At 39.9% G+C, this 27,663-nt stretch overlaps 1 protein-coding gene across 1 annotated transcript in view; it reads right to left on the reverse strand.

Annotated features, from left to right (window-relative positions):
- Positions 1–27,663, reverse strand: part of DHRSX (dehydrogenase/reductase X-linked) — a gene marked incomplete at both ends in the record, with an annotated part of 161,130 nt that overhangs the window by 91,300 nt on the left and 42,167 nt on the right. The window contains one exon of the mRNA XM_079534177.1: positions 18,740–18,808. Within this exon, the coding sequence (XP_079390303.1) occupies positions 18,740–18,808 (69 nt within the window). The remainder of the gene's footprint in view (positions 1–18,739; positions 18,809–27,663) is intronic.

A 27,663-nucleotide genomic window follows, 5' to 3' on the forward strand; every position in this document is an offset into this window, starting at 1 on the left:
GTGTTTGGGTGAAGAACTTGCAGCACCCAACCAACCCTACAGCTGGCCACATGAGCAAGGCAGCGTTAAGGAGATGGGTGGATGAGATACCATGCACAAACCTCTAAAATACACCTCTTCCTCTGGAACCACCTACCTCCACAAATTTCCTTCAACTTACATTATACTTATTTTTCCCCCTTGAGCACTAATTTTAAGAAAATCAAAGCTCTCAATAATATTTCATAAAATGTATTTTAACAGTATTTTAATCCTACTCTGTTTCATAAGGAATGATTAAAAAACATGTTCTTAATGGGCTCGACTTGATGATCCCTTCTGACCCAAGTAATTCCATGACAGCATGCCCTGGATTTTGTTCACTATCCAAAACTTATAAGATTTTCTCTCAGTACAAATTAAGGCAATGGTTAGTATTGATGAGTGCCACCTGTCTCACCTCACCAGTACGTTGCACCTCCTGGACCAATTAGTTTACATACAGCCCTTCAAGGAGAGAGGGGGAAAAAAAAAAAAAGCGACGTGGGTAAATGGGAAAGTAGTAAAAACATAGCTAAATCCCCACTTCTGTTATCTTAAAATCCCACGTCTGAGCTATTACTACTGCACAGTTTGAAAGGCTCTACTTAGAAACCACATTTTTGTTACAAATAAAATCATTGCTTTAGCTAAGCATCTGCGTCTTTCCCTCTGTGCGTGGCATCGGAGGGAGTATATCTAAGGATATAGAAGTTCTAATGCATGTTAAAGGATCTTATTTCCGATTACCTCCAGACTCCTGCCTTCCAAAGCCTTTCTGCAAATCTGTAGAAAAAAAGGCAGGGAAAAATATGTTTCTGGTACACAGGTTCTGCACACGAACACCGCTGCCTTTATTTTGAAGCTGCATAACAAAACAAATGGGTATTATTCAAGCATGGAAAATACAGTTAATATCCTGCAACATCTTAGGCAGGAGCTATGTGCTACAGGTGGATCAAGGAATCCAGGTGCTTGGAAAGCTGTCCTCTGCCTCCTTCAGAGTTTCCAAAACCACACATAACTTTGGAGCTTTTTCAAACCGCTGCTTTAAAACACCTGGGCTGCCTCAGCTCCTTTTGCTAGATACTGCCACAGGGGACTATTGCATATTCCTTATACATGCCCTGATATAATGCAGAAGAAAAAAAAAAGTGATCAGTGACAATGTGAGAGCCAGGAACTCTCAATTAAGATCATATCAGCTCAGAAACAACTCATTTTTTCTCTTTTATCCCTGCCAATTCTTAATTAAAACAGGTAAGTAAGTACATAAGATTGCTGGAACTGAATTTGGAAAAGCTGAAATTCCAAAAGATGAGTTGTTATTGACTTGTTGTTGAAGAAACAAAATATTACTTATTTTGTGAATCTTCATTTTCAGCTTGTGTAAGATTAATTCCTAACTGAAATAAACCTTGATTTATAGTTCTGCCTGAATCACTTAGTGAATTGAAGCTTTCAGATGTTCACTGTAACAATAAATAGTACTTTGAAAAACAAAAACAAAAACATCAAACAAAACATACTCATTAATTGAGTCTGAAATGACTGTTATCAACAAGATCAACCTTCACTCATCTTCAGAAACAGTTTCTATATTTCATTCGTCCTTCTCCCCTTTCTGATAATTTAACAAAATGCACCAGGACAAGTGACCTTTAATCAACAATTTAAATCACTCATGAGGCTTAATATAGAGTTCCAATACAAACTATTATTTATCTATCATACTAAAAAAGTGAAGAATCCATGACTACTCAGTTAATGTGCCCTGCAGAGACAGCATCACTCCAGCTGCAGTTGGCATCCTACAGCTGTTGCTCGCTCTTTCATCACTACTGCTTCTCAAAACTTCACACTGTTTCTTGGAACAACACACTGCATGAAAAAGCAAGTCATAAATCTTGAATTTATCTAACACTGCATGCACACAGGTATTATGCATCACGTTCAGCTCAGTATATCTAGGCTGGAGTTAGAACTAAAGGTATTCACAGATATCTTTATAAAAGGTTTCAGATGTTCTTTCTCACAACTCATGTTTCCTTGACTCAGAATCACAGAATCACCTAGGTTGGAAAAGACCTTCAAGATCATCCAGTCCAACCACCCTCCTATCACCAATAGTTCTCACTAAACCATGTCCCTCAGCACAAAATCCAAACATTCCTTGAACACCTCCAGGGTCGGTGACTCCACCACCTCCCTGGCAGCCCATTCCAGTGCCTGACCACTCTTTCAGAAAAGCAGTATTTCCTAACATCCAGCCTGAATCTCCCCTGGCGCAGCTTGAAGCCATTCCCTGTAGTTCTGTCACCAGTTACACAAGAGAAGAGGCTGACCCCCAGCTCACTACAGCCTCCCTTCAGGTAGTTATAGAAGCAATAAGGTCTCCCCCGAGCCTCCTCTTCTCCAGACTGAACAATCCCAGCTCCCTCTGCCGCTCCCCATAAGCCCTGTGCTCCAGACCCCTCACCAGCTTTGTTGCTCTCCTTTGAACATGCTCCAGAGCCTCAATGTCTTTCTTGCAGCGAGGGCCCAAAACTGCACACAGCACTCGAGGCGCGGCCTCACCAGAGCTGAGTACAGGGGGACAATCACTTCACTGCCCTGCTCCTGCTGGCAACACCGTTCCTGATGCAAGCCAGGATGCCTTTGGCCTTCTTGGCCACCTGGGCACAGTGCTGGCTCATGTCCAGCCGAGCATCAATCAATACCCCAGGTCCATTTCCTCTACGCAGTCTTCCAGTCACTCCGCCCCAAGCCTGTAGCGTCGCCTGGGGTTGCTGTGGCCAAAGTGCAGGACCCGGCATTTGGCCTTGTTGAAACTCATCCCATTGGCTTCAGCCCAGCTCTCCAGCCTGTCCAGATCCCTCTGTGGGGCCTCGCTACCCCCAGGCAGATCCACACTTCTAGCCAACTTGGTGTTATCTGCAAACTTACCGAGGGTGCATTCATCCAGGTCATCAATAAAGATAGTGAAGAAGACAGGCCCCAGCACTGAGCCCTGGGGAGCACCATTCAAGACAGGTCACCAGCTGGATTTAGCTCCATTCACTACCACTCTCTGGGCCCAGCCTTCCAGCCAGACCCTTACCCAGCCAAGCCACGGGCTGCCAGCTTCTGCACTTACTCCTTCGCTTACTCCGACAAAAAGGAGAAAAATACAATCTAATTTATCCATATTTTTTCTTACATGCCGTAACATTTACTTAGCTTTACTTCCTAAATCTGATGATCACACAATACAGCTTTCCCATTCTCTGCCCTGCCACAACAGCCACTTGCTCTGCATCTAACTGCTTGTTCTATCATCCTATCAGTGGAATTAAGACACATGGATGCTGATGTAAGCAATGCATAGGATGCCTTCTGAATAAAATGTCCTGCATCCAAATACACTACACAGCAGCAGCATATACCTGCGTTCTTGATGCCTCCTGCATCTTGCTCTTGCAACCTGCAAGTTCCATTCTTCTGCTTTAATAGGTTCAGTTCAATTATTACCATAAGATGGTTGATTTCAGGCAAGAGATCACTTCCAAATCATGCTTGTTTGTCACATTTTAGCATTTACTGTTCTGCTGATGCACTTCTGAAAAGAGCTCAGATTTTCAGCATCAAATCTGTTTGGGCTCTGAGGAGAACCCTTTCCTATGCCCCTGATCTAGAGGCCAACTGATGGCACTGTTTATTAGGAGCAGAGCCATTGCCTCCACATACTGCCAACTCTCAGGAGAAACGCAGTGGTTCCTTTGCTTTCTATCCAAACAACTGGTAGGTGCCAGGTGCAGTGAATTTTCTGTAAAACAGGCTGAATAGACAGGTGGTGGAAGTTGCTGACTATACAGAAATGTTTAGCTTATCCAAGGCTTGGGAGGATCATTAGGAATTTCCCGAAAGACCAAGCAAAAATATGCAATTAGGCAACACTTAACAGAGGAATGATTACAGATAAGTGCAAAGTGTAACACGAAAGTGAGAGGAAATAAACATTCTGGATGAATGTGACCTCTGTAAAACAAGAAGCTCATTAAAGAAAGAACTGCAAAATGTCTTCGACTGAGGAGAGGGCAATATGGTATAAAGCAGTTAAGAACTCTCACTTGTTGCCTGTAACTGCCATGCATTAAAGATAACAGACAATTATTTGCTTGAATATAGAGACATTTTTTGCTTGAATTCACCCCCTAATAAGAAAAATGCAGTTCAGACTAATCACACCAGGAGCATCATTGGCTTACGCCCTTTCAAGACACAGAGATTCAAATTCTCTGTCAGCCAACACGAAGACAAAAGGTAACTGAATTCTGTTGATGACCAACCTTTACAGTCTATTCTCTCTAAAAACTGGAGCCCAGTGCTGTATGTTCTCTAAGCAGTAAAAAAGATTAGCATATATGAACCCTAGCATATATAGAAATCAGAGCACTACACACAGAGCTACACAGGCTAAATAAGAGCTTAGAAGCCTTCAAAAAATCCTTGCAAATAACCATAAATTCACTGAAAATAAAAACGTGAAGAGGTACATATTTTAAAATGCGCAGCTCATTTACAGTTCTTACTGACTGAAGAAATAAAGAAATTTAGTTGGTGGGATTTTTATAGGAGTTAAGCACATACATGGACAGAGATGGCATCTATATGCACACCTGTTGTGATTCAGAGTTGAATGGCCCTGAGACTCTGGGCACAAATGGATAGCCTACTGCAGTAAAAGTACTGGCCTTCCTGGGATACCTCAGTTGAGACACCTCAGAGTAATTGCCTAGGTGAATTGCTGGAATTGTCCCTGCACTAGTAAGGCTGGGGCAAGCCTTCAATTATGATAGTACACTGAAAAAAAAGCAGCAGAAATAGAATCACAGAATCACAGAAATAGGTGGTATCGTTCAAAATTAAGAGGTTGAATCCTTGGTTCTGTTCAAAGTAATTGAAGTTTTGCTACTGCTTTCAAGAGCTGATAGAACTTTGGAGCCCCAAAATTTATTTAGAAGGCTACGATACTCCAGAAAGGTTGGAAATGTTTAGATGGAATAATCAAGCAGCTTTGTGATTCATGTTCATTGAATGTAATCATTCAAACTGTTAGATGTAGAATCCTTGACATTTCTTCTTAGTTTTGAGTAAATATGAAGTTCTGTTCTGGCCATATTATTATGCTTAGCTTTCTTTAGTGCTCACTTTATAAGGAAGAGGACTTCTTGACTTTCTGGGTCCCTAACAGTGGAGGGATAACTGAAAAAATAATGTGAAGAACAGAATGATAACATTAAGGCTTTTTTCTCTGTCTATTTTCCTAACATTCCAATGTGGTTTCACAGGTTTCTACCTGCTTGTTGTTCATGTTCCACATGAACATAAAACCACTAAAAGAACTTCCAGGATTTTAATAATGCTTGAGAACTGGGTCAATATGTGCTGATACAAGCACTTCAAATGCGTACACCAGCATTTGCCACAGAAAAGGGAGAAAAACAATGAACAGAGCTTTAGAACTTCAACAGTGGTAATCTGTAATTACTTTCAAGTTCTCATCTTACCAAATACACCAAATACCAGACGTTGGCAGTACAATGAAGGGCTGTGTCTCCACACCGCTGCATGGACACATGACTGCCCTCTGTGGCTCATGCTCTCTTGAGCAAGCCTTGTGTCCCCTCTGCTCTTTTAAGATGCTTCAGCTTTTCTGACAACTGGAAGACCTCTGTACTTAAGCCAATGGCCTTTATTATCATTGACAAATCCATCCAGCTGCACTGGGGGAACAGACTGCCATACTTTCGTCGTTTCCTTGGAAGCTGTTGAGTGTGTGTACTTACAGTCACGTGGTGACATGTGTGGAGCACTGCTTCTCTGAGAATAGTCAGTACATGGAGGGCTCTGGAGCATCCCAATGCAATGCTCTCCAGCCAAGACTGCTTTCCTGTCATTGATTTCTTTCAGCATTACTCAGTGCCTCTGCCAGCAGGGAATATAAAGGTGCTTGACAGCAATGGATGAGCCAACAGCTCTCATAACAAAAGCAAGCAAGTTCCACGTAAAGGAGGAACTGGCTGGGGACAGTGATGGAAAGTCATAGATGGATAGCAAAAGATTAAGCTCATACTCTTAAACTGTTGTCTCCAGTCACTGGTACCTATTTTTCCTTTGAAAGTCAAATTCAAAATATATAATTTTCAAGTTTATTAAATTAAAAAAAAAAAAGTAAACAAGAAACAGTTAGAAATACATAGAATTGGGACTAAAGAAGAAAGGTTTGGGGAAAGGATGGAGGAATGATTCAGTGGGAAGAGAGAAGCCAGGGAGACATGGGGACAGAGGGCAGGAAGATATTATTTCCTTCCATTCTGAAAAAAAAATAGCTTAATGATTCAGCCATTCTTTTTCTGGTTCACAGTTGAATAATAATGAAATTTATCTATTAGGCTTTTCCCAAGGCTAGCGTGATACCTCTTCTTAGGACAATAACAGCCACTGGTTCTAACATGTCACTCTTACTTTGTGCTTTTTTAATTTGACAGCTTTGAAACTAATTTAACAGAAGAGTTTCCAGAGAAAAGATATCATGCAGTACAGATACACAGTGTGTACTCTTCCGATCCCCTATGAAATCAATGAAGAAGTCTGTTTTTTCTGGTTCAGCAATAGGCTTATGTCTCCCTCTCAAAGACCAGCAAAGAGAAACAAAATAGACTTAACATATTAGATGAAAAGTGTAGACTAGCAAATCACACTTTCTTTAAAAATATCCAGCTTTTCTGACTGTGCGAGCACCATTAACCTGAGATCAATTTTTAAACTGAAAATGTAAAGGTACAATAAAAGCATAGGCTGTTCCCATTGATACTTACCGTAGTATGCAAACTAGACATTGTGAAGCAATTGCTAGCAAATTCCATGTTAGGCAGAATATGAAGGCAGGAGCAAGCTGTGTGGTACAAAGATGTATTTCTCATTTTTAAGAAAAGAAAAAGAGGAAGAAGGAGAGACTGGGGGGAAAGGAGAGGTAGAGTAAAGATGGGAGGGAAAGGTGGGGAGAAAATACAAAGGGAGAAGGTGAGAGAGAGACAGAGATGGAAATGCAATTATGCCAGGAACACTAAATGATTTGGAAGACCTTCAGAGAAGATTAGGAAAGTTATGTACACAGAAGAGAAAGGGAAAAAAAGCAATTTTCCTTGATGGAAGGGTATGGGAAAGCATGTAAGCTGAGGGCTAGAACAAAGCCAATACCTTGTTAAATACTGCCTGAAGAATATAAATGAGGCTTAAAGCAAAGCATCAGCCTCTTGTATTCTTTTTTAGTCCAGCCCTTTGTTGCAATGCTTGTGCACTGCAAACTAGCATGGCTCAAAAAGCTGTGTCACTGTTAACAGGGGCACGATTGTGTGAGAGTTTCTCCACTGTTTTAGTGTGATGAATGCAACTCTGAACAACTAAGTCCTGAAGTGTGAAGTGACTCCAGCTGTTTCCTCACGGACTCATCTACTACAGTCTGATTAACATATAAGGTAAACAGCAAACCAGACACTGCACCTCGTATTTTCTGAGCATAATCATACATGTCCCCAGACTCAACATGGCTGTAACTTCTTTCCAGGTTCTTTATCACAGTATTCAGATGATTCTCAGTCCTTTTCTACTGCTGCTTTTCTCCCTAGCCTTCCTTTTCTCTCTCTCTTTAGCATCTCTCAGTTTTGTTGAACTTATTAATTTGGATTCAATGTGTTAAACACCTATTCCAGTTTAAATATAACTGTACATTTAAAAAATACGGATATTCAGAAAGAAAATGGAATACAGAATCTGGAATTTGCATTGTGTTTTGTTTCCTCCTGTCATTCTATCCTTTGTGTTCCTTTTTCCCCTATTTTCTCCGATTATACCTGTCACATCCATCTGTTCTTTGAGAGTACATCATATCTTCCTTTTCATAGCAGGATGCTGATTTTTATTTTATTCAAATAGTAAGCTATATAGACTAATGATAACCTGAAAATAGTCTGCAAAACAAAGACGTTTTAAAACCATAGAGGGTCAAATAAAAAGTCTATTTTTAAAGTCAGATAACAATTTATTGTTAATTGCTTGTAAATGTATACAAACCCACTGAGACTTAATTCTTGCTATATCATCAGTTACAAATAATCTTACTTGGCGCTTAAAAGAATACAAACACTAACTTTGTCTTCTTTGACTACTAGAAGATGTCGTGTTTTTAAAAATCCCATTCTAATCTTTTATTTTACAGTAACATTTAACAACTTTGTCAATGCAGAATCAAAGTGGAAAAAAATTACTTGTGATTATTCCTTTTTAGATAATGCATATCCCTTGGTGATTTGTACTGCTTGCCCAAGGTGTTCAGGTAACAATGCTTCTCCTTCTCAGCTGTGAGGGAATATGCTGTGCCTTAGATGGCAGAGGATGTACTAGCTGGGTTGATGTGATGCCAGCTGGGGCAGTGGGGCCATGAAGCCCATCCACAGGATGAGCACACCCCCAGAAGGGTTACACAAGATAATGGCTACTGGACTGTGGAAGATAGCAGACAGCAGACCAAGCTGCACACAGGGACAGACCCCCAACAGCTGTATTCCCTTTTGTCTCTGACCTATTAGTTACACAACTGTCCCCTGTAAGTCATCATGTCACCCTGAGCCCTGGCTCCCCGTGGCACAAGCTGCTTCTTGCCGTGGGCTGTAGGAAATTAATTAATTGCTGTCCTGGTCTAGTTCTGCTGCCTTACCAGTCCCTGCACATCAGGCTGGCTGTAGTGTTCTGCTGAGCAAAGCACTGGTCGGCCCCTTTATTTCCAGCCTCTGAAAACAGCCTACATGCAGAGCCTTTGGTGGCATAAAAGCATGGGTTTTCAATGTGCACAAATATTGCAAAATGTTATCTTCAGAAAATAAGGTAAATTTATGCTTAAGAGATCGCAGCATACTGATGCTAGATTTTCATACAGCATAAGAATGGTGTTTCTGGCCTACCCTTGTGAAGTTAATCTTAATGCCACTAATGCTAGAGCTTGATGAGATCTTCTGCATCTAAAAGGAAAAGCACTCTGCCACAGACACCCACTGAAGCCCGTGTAAATGGCACTCATCCTGTATAAATAATAAGCTTCAGTAAGAGCACAACAGCACTCCCTTTAGGGCTCAAATTCCCACTGACAAATACAAACCTGAACTTAAATTCTCCACCACCCCTCAGCACTTTTCCCTGCACTGAGATGAAGAAAAATCCCAGCAGCTGTGCTCCGCAGCACACAGCGAATGTGAGTGCTTTGTCCCGTGCCCTTCCTTCAGTGCAAGCCACACGTTCTGCTCATCAAAGGGGAAAAGGACAGAATTATTCACTCAGCAATGTCATTTTAGTTACCTGCACCTCAGGATTTATTCAGTTTTAATTTGTAGATATACTCATGTTGGTTAATATGAACACACCAATCAAATTTATACAAAAAGACCCTATTTAGCAGATGATACGTGAATGTGCCACATTGTTCTCCTATACAAGCAAAGACAAATGTAGTGCTTTATCCTGCTAAGAGGACACATAGGAAAAGATGCTGCTTTCTGAACAGCATGTGTTCAGCGTTACAATTCAAGCGAAAACGAGAAAAATCTATACTCTATCTGCTGGGCTGGCTGAAGGGGCATCTGGAGAAGCAAACACAGTATAGTTATACAGCACTAGTAGTTGTCACGGTAACAACTGGATGATGATTACGGACTAAAAATTCACATCATATATCTTTCAAGACCCCAGTCTTTAGCCAACCATTTGAGATCCCATTAACCTAAGCAAGACTTTCAAAGAGAACTACTTGCAGTAGCTTTATAAGATGCACCATTTCAACATCAAATGAGATTCTCTGACATCTCTTTCTGGCCTGCCGTTTCAAGGCGTACCCTCATCCTGGCACTTGGGGCTTGCATTGCCTTCTGCATTCAGAAGGAAATCCTACTTGAAGACTTCTTTTATTTTGGCAACAAACAATTAATTTCATATCATCTTAAAGACGGAAAATATGCCAGACTGATAAAATATGCCAGTCTCATCCACAGGAAATTTCCTATTTGTGGCTGCTTTAAAACAAAAGCTTGTTATTAACAAAAGCTTTGCAAAATTCTGTTTACAAAAAACAATAGTAATAATTAGTATAGTATGCATTTGGCAATCAACACTAAACATTGATAAGCAGCAACATATCAATTCTGGAAGACAGTGACTGCCTTTTAATAGTACAGTAGTCTGAATATTGAAACTCAGAATGAGTTGGAATGAAAACCATTTGATCTGGATTGACCTGATCACAAACTATCATGCTTCAAGTTAATCCCTCCTTCTTGGCAGGGGCACTTTTCTCTCCCCTCTCCTTCCCTTATTTTGCAGAAACAAGGGCCAAAATGTTTTCTCTTTCCACAATAAATACTCCGATCAAAACAGATACCATCTCTAGGAAATATTGTCATTAAAATTGGTTTCAATTAAAGTCACAAACTTCTTGCAAGCATTGGCAGGCCTTGAATTGTAAAATACAATCTAGGAGCAATATTGCACGATTTTGGGTCAGAAACGGAACATTTCACACACCTTTAGTTCAGAAGCCATCAGCTACTGTGACAGTTGTGAACAAGAGGAATTGGTTTTATCCTTTTCTTTTCACTTTCCTACCCTGCAATACATATGTGTTTATTTTTTTTCCCTGTCATAAAAAGAAACCATCCTGAGATCCATGTTCCAGGAAGTGTAGTAGCTGAAAACTGTTCAAAAAAAGCAAAAGTATGTGAGCATAGTTGAGCGTGGAGTACAATGAGATGAAATATGAAACAACAGAAAATCCTGCCCAGAGCCATGGAGATCTCTCCTAGCATAGGCCCACAGATTCTCCATGCTTGGAAGGCAAAACAATGACAAGGGTTATCTTTCTGCTAGGTTGAACTAAATGTTGGAAAGATAATTTTATTTGCTTTGTTTCCTCAAGTTATACTGGTTGTGAAGAGCTACTCCTAACCAGCCTGAAATGAACTGTAATGTTGGTAAGAGAAAACTGTAGCAGAGATAATGTTTAAAAGAGGACTTAATACACAACCAGTTATTATCTTGGGGAAATTAATCAGATGTTGATAACATTTCGTATCACATGGCAGAGAAATACCACCTCAATTTAAAATCCAAATCCAGACATGATTATCAGACATCTAATGATTCTCATGTTAGATGCTTTGATTAATTCAAGTGTTTATCCATCTCCTGAGGAAGATTTCTTTTTCTCTTACAAGCAAGACTTTATAGCACAAAGCAGCAGAAAAGACTATAAAAGTGCTCTGGCACTACACGTTTCATTCAAGCCTTTAATTAGGCTGAGATGCATTCTGAAGTACATGGGCATGCTAATTTCCACTCTGAATGTGAAGATGTGGCAGAGATGTCACACATTATGTATTCTTAAACACATTTTATTCACATTTTATTTGAAACTTAGATAAAATATATTAGTCTATGCCCTGGGAAAAGAAAAATAAAAAAGGGGCAAGCTATTCCAGATGCATGGGCAATGTTTTCAGGCCTTTTTACACAGACTATTGCTCTCAAAATCAATGTTACTTCAGTCTTCCTTCTTTTCTTTAATATTTTATCTGCTCAGACAGTGGTTTGTTGTTTTGTTGGGGTTTTCTTGTTTGTTTGGATGTTTTCTAATGCTGCTCTCAAATTTTTCTCAAATACCTATTTTCTAAGACTGCATTACTGCCACATTATTGCTGATCTTTCCATTATTTGTGAGTAAGAGTCTTATTATGGGCACTGCAGGTAGACTGATGTAATTCTTGGATGAGTTTGCACTCTAGAAATGGGTATCAGTTCCAGTTCTTATACTCAGGGCATCACAAGTAATGCTTTATACCACAAAGGTAGAAGGTAAAGACAGGTAGCCAGCAGACAGGGTTTCACATATTTCTGGATGCCAAAATTTCACAGACTCACAGAGCACCGCTGAGAAGCTCCTTCATCTTTAATTCCCCTGTGGGGTATGAATACACACAGATAAGGTTCTCCTGAGCCTCCTCTCCCCTAGGCTGAAGGTTCCCAGCTCTCTCAGCCTCCCCTCACAGGAAAGGTGCTCCAGGACCTCAGTCAGCCACCTTTACTACCTTCCACTGGGGCCTCCTTACAAACAGAGCTCACAACCCATTTCAGAACTGAAACCCCTATTTCAAAGCTACTGTTCTTTGCTGTTGAAAAATGACCCTTGAAACACAAGTTAAGCATGGACTCACTAGTATTCCCTATTCATCAGGAAAAAGCTCAGGGCTCCTTCTGGAGCTTTGCTATCCAGCCACAGTGATGCCTGTGCTTCCTACACCTGAGTGCTCCCTATCTGGGCAGTTTCTTTTCAAGTCAAAGGTCTCTGTGCTTTCCAACATTGGAAGCTTCCACTGATTGCTTCCATTGCTACTCACAAGCCCAGAAAGCAGCTAGGAAGGGGACACCGCACCATGACTGGAAGAATTTGGAGCCAGCAATGAAACACTGGCATTGTCTGCACGCTCAGGTCTGCCGATTTACATTCAATTCACCTTTGGAAGGTCATGTGTGCAGTCCGTAAGCGCCTCAAATATAGCTCTGATTTCCCAGTGTTTACTTCAAGCCACGAGTTTTCCACAGTTCTGACAGCTGGATCCCTTATGCAGAAGTTGATGGTATTTGCACAGAAAATATTCTACTTCCTGTAAGAAAATTAACTTCTGAAGTCCTACATATAGCCCATGGAAGATAGGATTATATAAAGTAGATCTTGGAGAAGAGATATGAAAGCATTCCAGAGAGAAAACAAATTGCTTTTTTCTTGGCTTTATCTTTCAGCATTCTTTGGCAGCTTTCTCGAGGACAGAGACAAGGTCTGGAAATAGCTCACAGAACCTGCCTGTAACTACTGCTCGTGAGTGAAAAAATAATGGCAAGTTATGGCAGGTGTCAGACCCAGGAGCACCTCTATCAGGCCGCTGCTTGGCACCATGACTCGTTACACAAAAAAAGATCAAAATCATGACAAAGGGTGAAATGGAAGTATTTTCTGGCTTTGCAGAAGCAATTTCGTTTTAAAATCCCTGTTCTCTACCTTTCCTTTCAGTAAGAAAGCACAATCAGCAAAATTCTAACCTCAGAACTCTGGTCCCATTAGTCACACAAAGCTTAGGTGATTTACAGTCAGAAAATCATTTCAAAACAGCTGAAAGCATTTTGCTATTCTGCCTACAGCGACACCGGTGCACTTCTTTGTCTCTAAATTTCAATTAGAAATAATTTAAATAAGAAAAAATCATGTTTCCTAGTGGCTGAGCCTGTTAATGAAATGTGTTTTATACTTGCAATGGAAATGGGAATTTAGGAAGCTAACAGGCAGAGCTTGTGTCTGTATTATGAATACATTTTATGTTTGAAAGACTTTATCTTCATCGCGCTAATGAGATCTTCAGCTTTTTTTTTAAACCATATTTGTATTGCTGTTAATGTCTGAATTACCACCCTGTTAACATGACAACTCATATTCTAAGGTGTCTCAAGAATCACCAAAAGTAGGGGATTCTCTATTGTTTTAAATATCAACAAACAGTGAGATGAAAAATCTTCTAACATGTTATGTTATGTCAACAGGAGAACAAAAAAGACAGGAACAAGCAACAATGTTTTTGCACTGAAATATTACGTAAAGCAAACAGAAAAGATTGACAATTGATTTGTGAACAATTCACCTAGATGGTTTTATCAAAGGGCTTTGGAGATACCTTTTTATGGATTAATACAGAGCAAAGAGGCACCTGCTTCACTGGGTAAAGGATGTAAATGGTATGAGTACAGAGAAACTCTTATTCGCTGTGTTACTTTATCTGACTCTAGAAAAGGGTCTTCTGTCCCTCGTGCACATGGAGGACCCAGTCCTTACAGACTTGGATTAAGCTTAACACATAAAATACTATTCAAGATTTAGGTATTTTCACATAGCTTGAATATACTTGAAATAACCTTAGACTAGCCCATAGGAAGAAAACCAATCTTGATCCTTAGGCAAGAATCTTCGAGTGACAAGACAGAAGTGCTCTGTAGTTCCATACAGGTCTCTGCAAAGTGACACGCTGTCAGATAGAGACTTTGTTACTCCTCTCTCATATTGTCACCCTGTCTTTCAAGATACATCCATGAGCCCAGAATTCAGTCATACAGCTGTAACAAGGGCAGAGCTTGACCTGACAATGCTAAGTACTGATGATAATACATCAGCAGGAAAAATGAAAACATGTAGATGAAAGCTGTTACTGCTGTTGCTAAAAATCACTTTAAGACATCCTTACAGGTCTTTCAGCATCGGCAGTGGTAGAAAAACAATACACCAGAGGAAGAATGTGGTAGAAGGGACGGAGCAGCCACATTAGATATTGCCATGAACATGGCGTGTCACACTTTAATAACTGCTACACCACTGAAAACAAATTGGACATGAGCAAGCATAAATCACACAAGCTTATGCACATCTTGAGATAGATAACATATCTCAACCACAGATATCTTCTACTCATTTTCACCAGCTGGATGCACTCTTCCATAATGACATCTTTACACTGTCCTGGCCCATGCAACCACAAAAACAAAATCTAAAAGTCTGGACAAAAACAAATCTAAAAGTTTGGAAATCTGGGAGCTCTAAGCACCTAACTTCTGTCCTGCAGGGAAAGCCAACAACAAACAGCTATAAAAAAAATTAAAATTGGTACTTCACAGACAAGGAAGCCCCAGTGGAGCAACCACCCATGAGGAATTCTGCAATTACGCTTGGCACCTATTGACTAGATGAACCCCCTCCTCTTTTGGGCAAACTCTTTGTTCACAAATCTCCGATAATAAGGAAGGTCTTCTTGCTCACTAGAAGGCTGTATACCAAAAGGGAGCAAATGACCTTGTCCTCTCCTTATTCCCTGGCTGAGCCATACATAGTGCAGACATCCCCAGAGAAAGCTTTGGGAAAAGGCCAGGCTCGTTGAATGCATGCGAATTGCAGTGTTTCCAAGATGATATCGTTCCACCTACTGCCTGGCCCACACTACCTTGATGTGGGTCAGACTGTGAATGACACAATTTGGTTGCCTCCATGCTAACCTCTGCATTCCTCTGACTCTCAGAGAGAAAGTCTCCTCTTCCTTTCTCACTAGCTTCAAATGGAAGCCTCATGAATGCTGTAAGTTTAGTGCTTAGTTTTATAATTGTGGTTTTATTTGAATAGCCACAGAAATGTTGGGTGAGATTAAACACAGGCCTCTCCTTTTGAAGAGGTCTTTGTTTAATATGACTTTTACACCCCATTTTCTAACTGACTTTTAATTTTTTCTCCTTTGAGTCTAGCTGCAACTCCAGCTCCTACACAGCAGTTGTGAGAGCATTTCCTTGCTACTATGCTAAGTAATATTTGTGCATAAACTTTTGCTAATTGCTGAACCTATGCTGGAATGAATAAAGCCTTCATTCATGTTTATATATTAGTTTCCAATATTTGTATGTGTGTAATCATCAGGCCAAACCCAGCTTTCATTTGCAGAGATGGTAATTGAGACACACTATTTAAGTGCATTGAAAGGTGGTTTTTTTTCTAGTATCATTCACAGATATGATTATCAAAGAAATTTCCAGATCCTGTAAGTCAATGCGATTTGTTCAGAGCTAGTACAACAGGTAATCAACATGTAATTTTGATCAACAGAAGTGAAGCTAGAGCACATTTTGTGCTGGAGACCTGACAAGTTGCTAGGGCTCTTATTTCAAAGAAGCTTTGAGCTTGCTCCTGTGGGCTAATGCTTTTTTACTGCTGCAACTCATCTCCCACTCAGGTTAGTTCTGTGCAACGAGAATCCACAGCCTGTTGCACCCTTCATTATGCAGACAAGAGCTCAGCAAGCAGGCAACAACTGAGTGTTGCCTGAAAAGTGCTCTCCTGGTCTGAACTCTCTCACTAATACAGACAGGCACACCCTACGCGTACGTTTGAAACCTACCTAATTAGAATATCTCTGTGGTGATTCCTGGCCATCAAAAACTTTCCCAGACAAAACTGCTACTATTAACAGTAGAAGTTCCCAATTTAACAAATGGAAACAAGATAAATAAATACCCACATCATTCTGGTTTCACCCAGCTTTACCTTTCACATTGTAGCAATCTGTTACCCTCAGTCAGCTGGAAATAGTACCAAAAGTGATACTTAATTTCATGACAATGCAGCACTTCCCATGGTCTCTTCTGGATATCTGATGGCTTCAACTGCTTTATACTGGAGCAGTCTATGATGGTCAAACAAACTAGATCTACCATGCTTCCCAGGATCCATGCTTTATTCCCCCCGTGCTCATCTGCCTACCTCCCTTCCTCATCGTTTAAGTTTAGCAACAGGTAACTCAGCACAGAAACCAAAACTGAGAGGTGCCCCTGAAGAGTCTGGAGTCAACAGGAATGGGAAATAAGGAACCAAGGAGGTTTCTGGTGTAGCAGCATGGGAGAGAATGTGCAGTATTAGAGGTGATATGACATATTGCTTAGATTTTATGTGTCCTATTAGCATTATCACCTCATAGAGGAACTACCAGAACTTCCTCCTTCTCCAACACTCTTCCATCTCTGTGGTACTGGCTCTAGTTTCAGTGCCTGCAGCATGGGAAACCAGGCTTCCTGCCTCCCTTTACCCAAAACTATTACCAATTGTCTCTTCATGTCTTGCTCAGCTGCTGCAAAAAAAGCATAACCTCTGTTACTGCTCATCAGCTGCTTCATAAGGAACCATTCACATACATGCTTTGAATCTCACTTGTCCTTGAAGTGAATGCAAATTATGTCAAGTAGCCTTACTTACCTTTAGAGAGCAGACAGAGCTCTAGACAGACAGTGGGGCAAGAAGTAGAAGGATAGTATCACCTCTGATAACACTATAATTACATGCATTCAACAAGCATGGCCTTTTCCCAGAGCTGTCTCTGGTGATGTCTGTGTTCTGCTCAGGGAGTCAGTAAGGAGTGGACAAGATCTGTTTACTTTTGCTGTATAACAAGTATGCTGTGGCCTGTGTGCTATATACTAAAAATGCTCCAAAAAGAAAGAAAAAAAAAGGAAAACAGTCAAGGCAATTGATCATGTTTTTATGCAGTGACTAAAATGATGTTGAACAGTTAGCTGCCTTTGAAAAGGTGGCATGTTCCCACAGCTCAATCCTGTAAAATACCTGCATATGTCTTTCAACAACATGCAAATTCACCGATTATCAAGAACACAGGACTGCTTCCCAGACTTACATAAATCCTTTATACAGTGTAATGCACTTGCAAATATAAATACCACTCAATTAGAGGCACATTCTGCAAAGGCAATACTCCTCCAGTTTGTTTTCAGGTCAAATATATTAAGACCTGAAACCATTCAAAGTTTCATAGTGTTAAAGAGGTATTTGGACAATGCCTTTAGTAATATGTTTTAACTTTTGTGTAGCCCTGCAGCTGTCAGGACTTCATGATCTTTTAGATCCCTTCCATCTGAACTACATGATCCTATTGCAGTCATAATTATAATGGGGAACAACTTCAGTCAAGTTACATGCAGTTTCAGCTTCCTCAAACTGCTAGCCAGACATGGACAAAATTTCTAAATGAAGGTTAAAGCCCATTTTCTTCAGAACGATCAGGTAAATCTGTTATCACAGAAATGTGAGCAAGCAAGTTTATTCAACTTCATGCAAGTCACATGATGTAATTAATTCCAAATGGTTTTGGTCTCTGTACAGAAACTTCCAGCAAAATATTTAAATGATGTAATAATTATCTTTTTGCTTTCATGATCCTTCTGACTATGCCTTAATTTATGATGCTTTCAACTAGCATACATGTATCCTGAGGCTACCATTGGTGCACATTTATTTAAGTCAAAAGATAAATCTTAATGAAAGGTTTTTTTTAACACAATAATTACCTTATTTTGATCATCATAACAGTAGTTATTAGAGGCACAAAAACAGAATCAGATCTCAGAAGAAGTCATGAAGATACTAAATTGGGTGGAGTACCAGTACTGCCCTATTATTTTGCCAAGAAATGATACATCAAAGTGGCAGCAATGAATCATCACACACTAGTAGGAACTACACCCAAGGAACCCAAGAGATGGAAATACTAGATGTACTAACCTCCATGATAAATTGCAAGTTATAATTGCACAGCAGATACTTTGCAATATATCTTTTCTCAGATATGAAGCCATGCTCTCCTTATGTCTCCCCCAACACGATCTCTCATCAGAATAAACTACAACAAATTCAAAAGAACCACAAAAACACAGGAATTTTGGACTGATATGATACGACCATCTTTTTAAGAAAACTGCTTTTTTTGTAAGGGATTAAAAACCCAACGTGCCAAATTACACAGTTAGGCATCCCTGCTCTTTCACTAACATCTTCCCTAAAATCACCATATTACAGGATAATGCACACCGTGAGAGGTGAGGATAGCAATAAAAAAGAGCACTCCTTCCCCTGCTCTCAATCTCTCTGTAGTACAAATGACTACTAGTCTGATCTTATGCCAGACACAGAACCATCACAGGCACATACACGTGTTCCAGAAAAAAATACAGGAATAAAGAGTTCCCTGAAGAAGAGGATACAGTGTGTTACCTTTTCCAGTCAAAGTTTCTTCTTTTATTTTCCTCACCGCTTCTTGGCCTTCTCTCTCGCTGTTTCCAGCTGTCGCAATATAGAAAATACAAAATTAGTGATGCAAACCAGGAACAGTTAATTGTATGCCAGCCCATTGTTATGGGTTAACCACAGTGTAAAATCAGGAAAAAAGTTTTAAATGAAAATGCATGATTTGTGACTGTCAGAGCAGTAGAAGTCTTCAACACCTCACTGTTCACATGAGTTCTGCTTGTTCATCTCATTTATTCATACAAGCTATGACCACTTGCTGGTTGGACCAGGTAAATGTGGATGTCAGTCTGAGAGCCAGGTGAGTTATATCACATTCAGATTCTAAGACATATTTTCTGCAAATGAGAGCAGACCACTCTCTGTTCTTCTCCAAATGAAGAACTTCACAGCCGGAGGAAAGGCCCTACAAAGTCTGAATGCTAAGGAAAAACCCCATCAGTGCTAACAGAAAACATGATTAAACACCAAATAAAGGGTTTTTCTGCCACTCAGCTGAGGGGGACAGTTGTACACTTGTTTGGCAATTGTTTTTTGATAATTTATATCAGAGGGAAAAAGACAAGTGCAAGAAAAATATTCTGTTTGGAAGTACAAGTTAAAGTTTTTACACAAAGTTTGACATTCCATTTATAAATCCAGAAACATTTTTCCATAGCATGAAGCATAAAAATTATGTAAATTGGATACTAATACTGATACCTATTTTGAACTTCATGCAGTTGTCTTTTTTCCTAACTATACAAAACTCTTCCCTGGTTATTGTACAGCCTTTATTTATACTGTAACCCTTTACAATTATCCTGTCCTCTCATTCTCCTGTTAGATCCGTAGCAGGGAAAGAATCATAGCACCACACAATCCATTAAGACTGGAAAGGACCTCAAGACAAAGCCCAGGGGTGATCTCACTGTGACCTTCCAATGTTCAAAGGGAGTTTATAAGCAGGGGGGAAATCAACTTTTTACATGGGCTGACAGTGACAGGACAAGGGCAAATATAGTTTTAAGATAAAAGAGGGGAGATTTAGATTAGATGTCAGAGGCAGATTTTTCACTGAGAGGGTGATGATGCACTGGCACAGGCTGCTCAGAAAGGTTGTAAATGCCCCATCCTTGGGGGTTTTCAAGGCCAGGTTGGATGAGGTCCTGGGCAGCCTGAGCTGGTGCCTGGTTTGGAAGCTGGCAACACTGCACCTGGCAGAAGGGCTGGAACTTGATGATCTTTGAGGTTTCTTCCAACCCAAGCCATTCTATGATTCCGTGATTCTAAGATTCTATGAAATAGGTCATCTGGCTCAACCTCCTGCTCATATTAGTTGGTATGGGCTTGTTAGATCTAAATTTATAAAATGAGAACATGCTTTATATTGACATATTTTATCTATTAATCTGCATTAATACGATCTCATAAAGAATGTTCCAAAAGTGGGACTGACCCTTTGAGACAGATCACATGCTATCCATTGGTTGCACTAGCTGAAGGCACAGAGCACTGGAATGAGATTTTTGGGACAAGTGGGCCGCTGAGGAGGCAGACAAATGCATTATTTTGAGAATGGACAGTTTGCTGTGCATCTGTATTTGAGCAGTAAAAAACAGTGATTTGCAACACTGGTAACTGAAGGAAATATGTATCTTTATCTTGATGATATGCAAGAAGACTTAGTATTTAAATATATGTAAGCAAAATAATAATATTTAACGTTTCAGATACCGAAGAGAAGACATAAAACCTAGGGTCATTCTGGCCTATAACTGTTCTTTATAAATTACATTAACACTGGAATTATATTACTCAGACAGATAATAATAATAACAGATAATAATAGAATAAAGCAGACCTTTCCAGTATTTCTGTCTGTTTTTTTTTCCCCTTGAAATATCCAGGGTTTTACAGAACAAAAATGTTCAGCTTGATGCTAATTTCTATAAAGGGATGCAGTGTCAACAAACAAACCCTCCAGTAAAATTGCCACATCTGGGGAAATCAGGGCAGATGTGTGATGGGCAAGGGATCAGTTTTCCTCATCGTATCGTCCAAAGGGATTTACAAGAGTAAGGCCTCAAACTCAGTGTGTTATCACACGAGGTACATGGTTGGTTTTGAAAACAAACATACTTTGGTGCCAATTCCGTGAAGGACTGATGTGATTTCTCTTTCATTCAGCTCTCCTTGTGCAGAGAACACGCTTATTAAGGCTTCAGTGACTTGATTTGACTTTACTCTCAGTATGTTCACTTAATTTGTTCTTTTAAGAGAGCTTGTATTCACAACAGATTTTAATTTGCTTTATTTTGCTGTTATATAAATGGTTATTCATTAAAGCTCAGCACCCTCCAAATGAGCTCATTTTATTCATATTTGCATGTTTTTCATTCTAGACCACTGGGATAAAATAATTACTTTGTTAAACAGTCACTTCAAATGTCTGTTTCCAGCCTGATTCAACAAAGAGTTTAAAAACTAGGTCCTGGAAGCCTGAGTATCTTAGAATCAAACTAGTCTCAGCTGCTGTGATAGAGGCTTTTGAAATACATCTTTCAAAGAAGAATCTGTAAGAGAGACTGAGCAGATGACCAAAATCCTCACAAAAAATTCAAAAACACGATCACAAAGATACCATAAGACTGGGAGAGAGATCTACACCTCTACGTTTGCTTAAAATGATCAGTGTCCCCTTGCTGAGGATGGATGGAAGAATTAAGGGAGACTGAATAACTGTACTGCTTCTCTTTGAGTATATCCTTGTGGGATCCACTAAGTAAAATGAATGAAAAAGGTATGAAAAGTAGAAACCTCCTCTTCAGTGCTACATTAATTATTCTAAATTAGAAGTAATTAAAAATAATAGTAATAACTTGTAAAGACACAAAGATAGCAAAATTGGTTTTAGGGCTGTAAAAATCAAACATAATTTGGATATCGTTTTGACAATGATGGCCTGCTGAGGGACTCAGCTTCCAAGCCCACTAAACAGGAATGAGTACAGTGCTGTAAACTAAGGAGAGCGACAGTTTGTTAAATGAGGGTAAAAAACTTAATGTCATCAGGTCCTCAGCAATACAATTGTAACAAATGTTTAGAAAACTTTGTGATACGCAGGAGTATCCACTTGCTGGACTTTTTGTCCATGATTCAACATAATTTTCATACCTTCAACATGCCAGATTTATCTAACTCAGAATGTATCCATGTCAAACTCAGTAGCATCTACAGCATGAGATCTGCCTACTCAGGATTCAAGTGGAATGGAGGGTAGGATGAGAAAGGAAGATAGATCATGTTTTAGTGCAGTGAGAAAATCAAAACAAAAGCTTTATGAAAAAGATATTACATGTCTTGAAAGCTTAGATTATCACAGTACTTAAAACTCCAATAACTCTGTTTTGTTTTGTTTTGTTTTTTCATGCAAATGTAAAGTGTCTATGGGGAGCTCAAAGTGGTTACAGTTGTCTCAAGAATTGCTTATGTACGTAAGCTGTTCAATGCCATGCCTGAGGTTTTCCTTATCTGTCCCACAGAACAGTGAAAAATGCAGGTGCAACTGATTCAGTAACAACGCTAACTACCATCAAGCCTGAAAATAGCCTGAAAATAAAACTAATAACATAAATTCCAGCCTCAATGGATGTACCTATATAAAAACAGACATCATACCAATGGAATGAAAAATTCTAGTTCTTAGTAAAGTATAAAGGCTCATATTGGAAAAACAAACAAACAAACAAAAAAAACCCATAAATTTAAATACATCTTTTAGTCAAAAATTGATTCCCCTCTTCAACATTTGCCTACACAGGTGTCACAAGGCAAAGCACACTGAACTAAAGACACCATAGAAGTAAACCAAAAAATACTTATCAGAAATAGGAGGCTTTGGATCTTACCCTAGAGGTCAGACCCTGACATCTTAACAAGTTTAAGCAGATTCTAATTGAGAGTTACTTCAGAGATTTTAACACAACTGTCACAGAGCATGGCCCAGTTTGAATTGGATGGCAGTGACAAAGCCCTTAGAAACCTAACATGGCTGAATGAATCTGTGCATTAGAGGAGCACTATCACTATCACTAGATAAGGAGACCTGATACATTTATAAGCATTCTTTATAAAACATTCCTAATTCTTCTGAGGATGAAAATCTCTCCAAAAGGACAATTACTAATCACACTCATAACTGATGTACAGAATCGATCCTGGTAAAAAGCAAGGCTTTTTCCAATTCTTTTAATAGAAATGGGAGTTTGCCACCTTGACCTTTCAAGGCAATGTACCGCAGGCATTAGCAAGAAATTTAAGATACTCTCCGAACAGTGATGCAGCTTGTAATGCATAAGGTTGCTTGGAAAGAATAAAAGTACAAATTCAAAAAGCCAGATTTAGCAAAGGGAGAATTTCACAACTTTCAGCAAATGAACACAAAAACAAAACACAAATAAAGAGCTCCTGAGACAGACAATAAGCAGATCCAAAATGCTCAGGACGTTGTGGTGCAGAGATACGTAGAGGCTGAGGCCACCTTTGAGGCAGTATGGCTCTCGACTGACAGCAACCTCCTCTCTTAGTTACCCATAATTATACACCACTTAATCCCTAAATAGCTTTTCAGAATTAGCAGCCTCTCCACTTCTGCTATGATACTTGGGGAAGGGGAGGGAAGGAAAAGTGGACTTGCAGATGTGATAGTCACAATGTAAAGATCTTAACTGATCTCTTCAAGTAATCCAAGTTTATGGCGTCTATAAACTCTAATGCGTATACACACTTATAGGAGAAGCTTGGCACTATGGTAATTAACTGTATATAAATATACCATGTGATTAAGAAGATGCGTACAGTGATCGTTAGGTGCCTTTGTGCATGATATTGTGCAAGATACAGAAGCAGTTCCAACTGTGAATTTGAATTAAGGAGACTCTTCAGTGCAGCCTAATCCTCATTATGACTGAAAGGGAACTGATACAAGTGGAGCACAAGACAAAAGACAGGGTTTGCCAGGGCACCCAAAGCCTCCAGAGAAAAACAAAGTAGTATCAGCTCATGTTATAAGGGTTATGGTTTTATCAGCGTGTTTGGTATGGTACTGCATAATAAATACAGTGTGTCTAGGAAAGAATGACTGTCCCCAAAAGCTCTGAGGGTGACAAACACGAACTCAGTACAACAAGAAAGTTTTAATGCTTTTTTTTTTTTTTTTTTTAATTAAATAAATTTATCAAAGCGTCTTAGTTCTCACCCATAAAACTTCCAAGTCATAAATTTCTTATTCAATGCTTGAACTTGTTGTTTAGGTATAAGGATATGTCCTGGTGTCAAAAGGCACTAAGAAAGTGATACAAAGGATATACACATCCTTTGCCAGTCACTGAACAGCAGTCACAATTGAACACTTGACTTCTTGATGTTAAAGGCAAAAATATCACAGCAAGAATTCCATTTAGAAAAGAAGCAAAACTGAGTAAGGAGGATGACAGTTTGCAAACAGAAAACAAATTACCATTATCACCTCAGGTTTCATCAACCCCAGCAGTACCAATGAGAAGATGAGAAAGCCCCTGTTCATCAAGCCCAAGATACATCCAGACAAGTGCCCTGTTTCCAACAGCGTCAAACAACAAGTGTTTAAGGAAAAAGTTTCAGCGACACCATTAAGTGCAGAGCAAGGTTTCTTAATACATCCTTCCAGATGCAAGTAGTTGAAGAGGTTTCCTGAATCAAACCTAGCCTCTCCATGAACTATCCTCCACTTCATCTAACTACATTTTCAATGTGTTCAAGCCCTTGGCCTACAGAGGGTTGAGACAAGAAGCTGTATGACTTAATGACACATTTAACTGCATTAGAAAGTTTGTGCTTTCGTTATTTTGTCTGGTTTTAATTGTTGAATGTTTGCTACTTTGTTTACAAGAAAGAGCATGACCCCTTCTTATTCACTTTTTCTATACCATACATAATTGTATAAAGCTGTATGATATCATACCTCAGTCATCTGTTTGCAAGCAGAAGAACCTTTGTTCATCAGCCCCACCTTGCACAAAGCCACCCCATATCCCAGTTTTTTCCAGTTCTACCAGACTCATTTGAGTATTCACAACAGGTTCAGCCAATCATGCCTACAAAGGAAGAGGGACACTTCATGTCCTGTTTTTGTTTTCCTTCCTGCTAAGTAGTAACATTTTATTGGTTTTTATGACTGGCGGCGAATATTAAAGATGTTCTGCAGAGAAGTTTCAGAATAAATCACTGGGCTTTTTTCTTTTTATTTTTTGGAGCAACAGCAGTTGATTTGGATGTTATTCCTGTAAATATTTGTGGCCAAGAGGGCCAATGGCATCTTGGGATGCATTAAAAAGAGCGTGGCCAGCAGGTCGAGGGAGGTGACCCTTCCCCTCTGCTCTGCCCTGGTGAGGCCTCATCTGGAGTACTGCATCCAGTTCTGGGCTCCCCAGTACAAAAAAAGATAGGGATCTCTTGGAAAGAGTACAGCGGAGGGCCACGAAGATGGTGCAGGGCCTGGAGCATCTCCTCTATGAAGAAAGGCTGAGTGATCTGGGTCTGTTCAGCCTTGAGAAAAGAAGACTGAGAGGGGATCTGATCCAGGTCTATAAGTATCTAAGGTGTGGGGGGCAGAATGGCGAGGATGGACTCTTTTCAGTGGTGAGTGGAGACAGGACAAGGGGAAACGGCTGGAAACTGCAGCATAGGAAGTTCCGCACAAATGTGAGGGTGACGGAGCACTGGAACAGGCTGCCCAGGGAGGTAGTGGAGTCTCCTTCTCTGGAGATGTTCAAGACCTGCCTGGATGCCAACCTGTGCGACCTGGTGTAGGGAACCTGCTTTGGCAGGGGGGTTGGACTCGATGATCTCTGGAGGTCCCTTCCAACCCCTCCAGTTCTGTGATTCTGTGATTCTGTAATATACAGCTATATATTCTATCCATCCTGTCATCACCCAGCCACTCAGTATTATGCGATTCTCACTGCTATTTGTGGCAGTCAGGACTCACAAGCTGACATACTGACTGGGGCAAGAAGGCTCCTCTGCACCTCCTGCTCGGAGCAGGGTCAGCTACAGCAGGTTGCTTAGGTCCACGTGCTGTCAAGCTCTGAGTATTTTCCAGATCGGGAAATGGCTCCAACACCATTTGGGAATCTGTGCCAGCGTTTGGCCATTCTCAGTGTGAACAAGCACTTGATCATACTTCAGAAGAATTTCCTGCATTCCGTTTTGTACCCATTGCATCTTGGCCTGTCACCACACACTGCAGAGAACAGCCTGGCTCAATTTTCTTTACTGCTCCCATCAGGTGCTTAAACCCACAGGTAAGATCCCCCTGAGACTTCCCCTCTCCAGGCTGAACAGTCCGTGCTCCCTCAGCCTTTCCTGGTGGGCCAGATCTTCAAGCCCCTTCATCACCAGTAGTCAGATCAGTTTGACTGTCCTAAACTCATTTGTGCAAAATGCATCATCTTACTGTTCAGCCTTTTTCTGTAACGTTTTATAAATACACAGAACATACCTCTACAGGATCAGGTCCCTCTGTTTCATCCCAGACCTTATAAATGATTCCAGAATGTCAATTTCTGTTTCCTAATCAGCTACTAAACTGCAAGAACTACTAAACTCTCTCTTATCTACTTTAAAATCTCTTGGCAGGAGACTTGCCAAAAGCTTTTGAAAATCAACATTTAATTAATTCACACGGTTCTTGACTACTTCAAAGCATTTAATTAATTGACATGTTGAAAAAAGCTGCACCAACTTTTCCAAAGTTTATCACCACATATTTAACTGTACTTATTATAATGCCCGCCAATAACTGAAGCAAACAGTTACAATCTTTAAAGCCACTTTAAAGCCACTTTTTTTTTTCCCCTCAAAACTTGTGAAAGAACTTCATGCAGGGATCCACTCTGTGTCACTTTGTTAATTGATACAGTTTGGATAAGCTTCTTTACCACTGGAGAACATTATTCCAAAATCCCAGCAGGAAGGTGCATTTTCCACTCTCTGGTTTCACTTCAAAGCAGATTTATAGAAGGTCTACATCACTAAACTACAGAGAGTTTATATAACTTCATATCTTTAAAAAAATGCATACAACGTACATAGATCATCTTGAACGCAATGCCTCCTATTTCCTTCCATGGAAACTATGATAGAAAGAGCATAATAGCACTATCTGATAGATCAGTTTTTCAGCTACAAAACACCTTTTTTCAACTCCATTTGTTATGCATTTTCACTAGTGATAAACAGGAGTCTGCATGCCATGCATTCTCTGTATCTTTGATAAGCTTGTTGCTCTCTAAGCCTCTTCAATTTTTATGCTATCCATTTTTAAATAAGCAGATAGGAACTCGGGCCAGTACTTCTGGTGTTAGCACATGAAGGATTTATACAGCCTCAAATTCACAGTCTGTTTTGTTTGTTCATTTTTTAGTAACTTCTAATATTAGATTTTTCACCTGCTATTGAGCATTGACATTTCATAGAGCAGTCAACTGTAGCCCCAAGATCTTCCTCTGAGGTGATGATGGTCAGCACACAAGCCATCATTTCAAAACTTCTCTTCTTCTTTTGCAATTTTCTCTGTGTCTATCACACCATATTTGTCTGCGTTGAATTTCATGTGCCTTTGAACACCAGGTATTCAGCCTCTTCTGGCCTTTCTGCAATTCTTCACAGATAGCACTGGTCTTTACCACCCTGAATAATCTAATACAATGGGAAAGACTTGATGCTTCACTATTTGTCTTTTCTCTACAATTACACATCGAAAGCCTGGGCTCTAATATTGGACTCCATGGGTACACATCCTCTACTGTGAAAACAGACATTTATGTTTGTGTTCTGTATATCACACAAACTATGAACATTACAATATT

Source organism: Tetrao urogallus (genome assembly GCF_951394365.1).
Source record: "Tetrao urogallus genome assembly, chromosome: 1".
Classification (NCBI taxonomy): Eukaryota; Metazoa; Chordata; class Aves; order Galliformes; family Phasianidae; genus Tetrao; species Tetrao urogallus.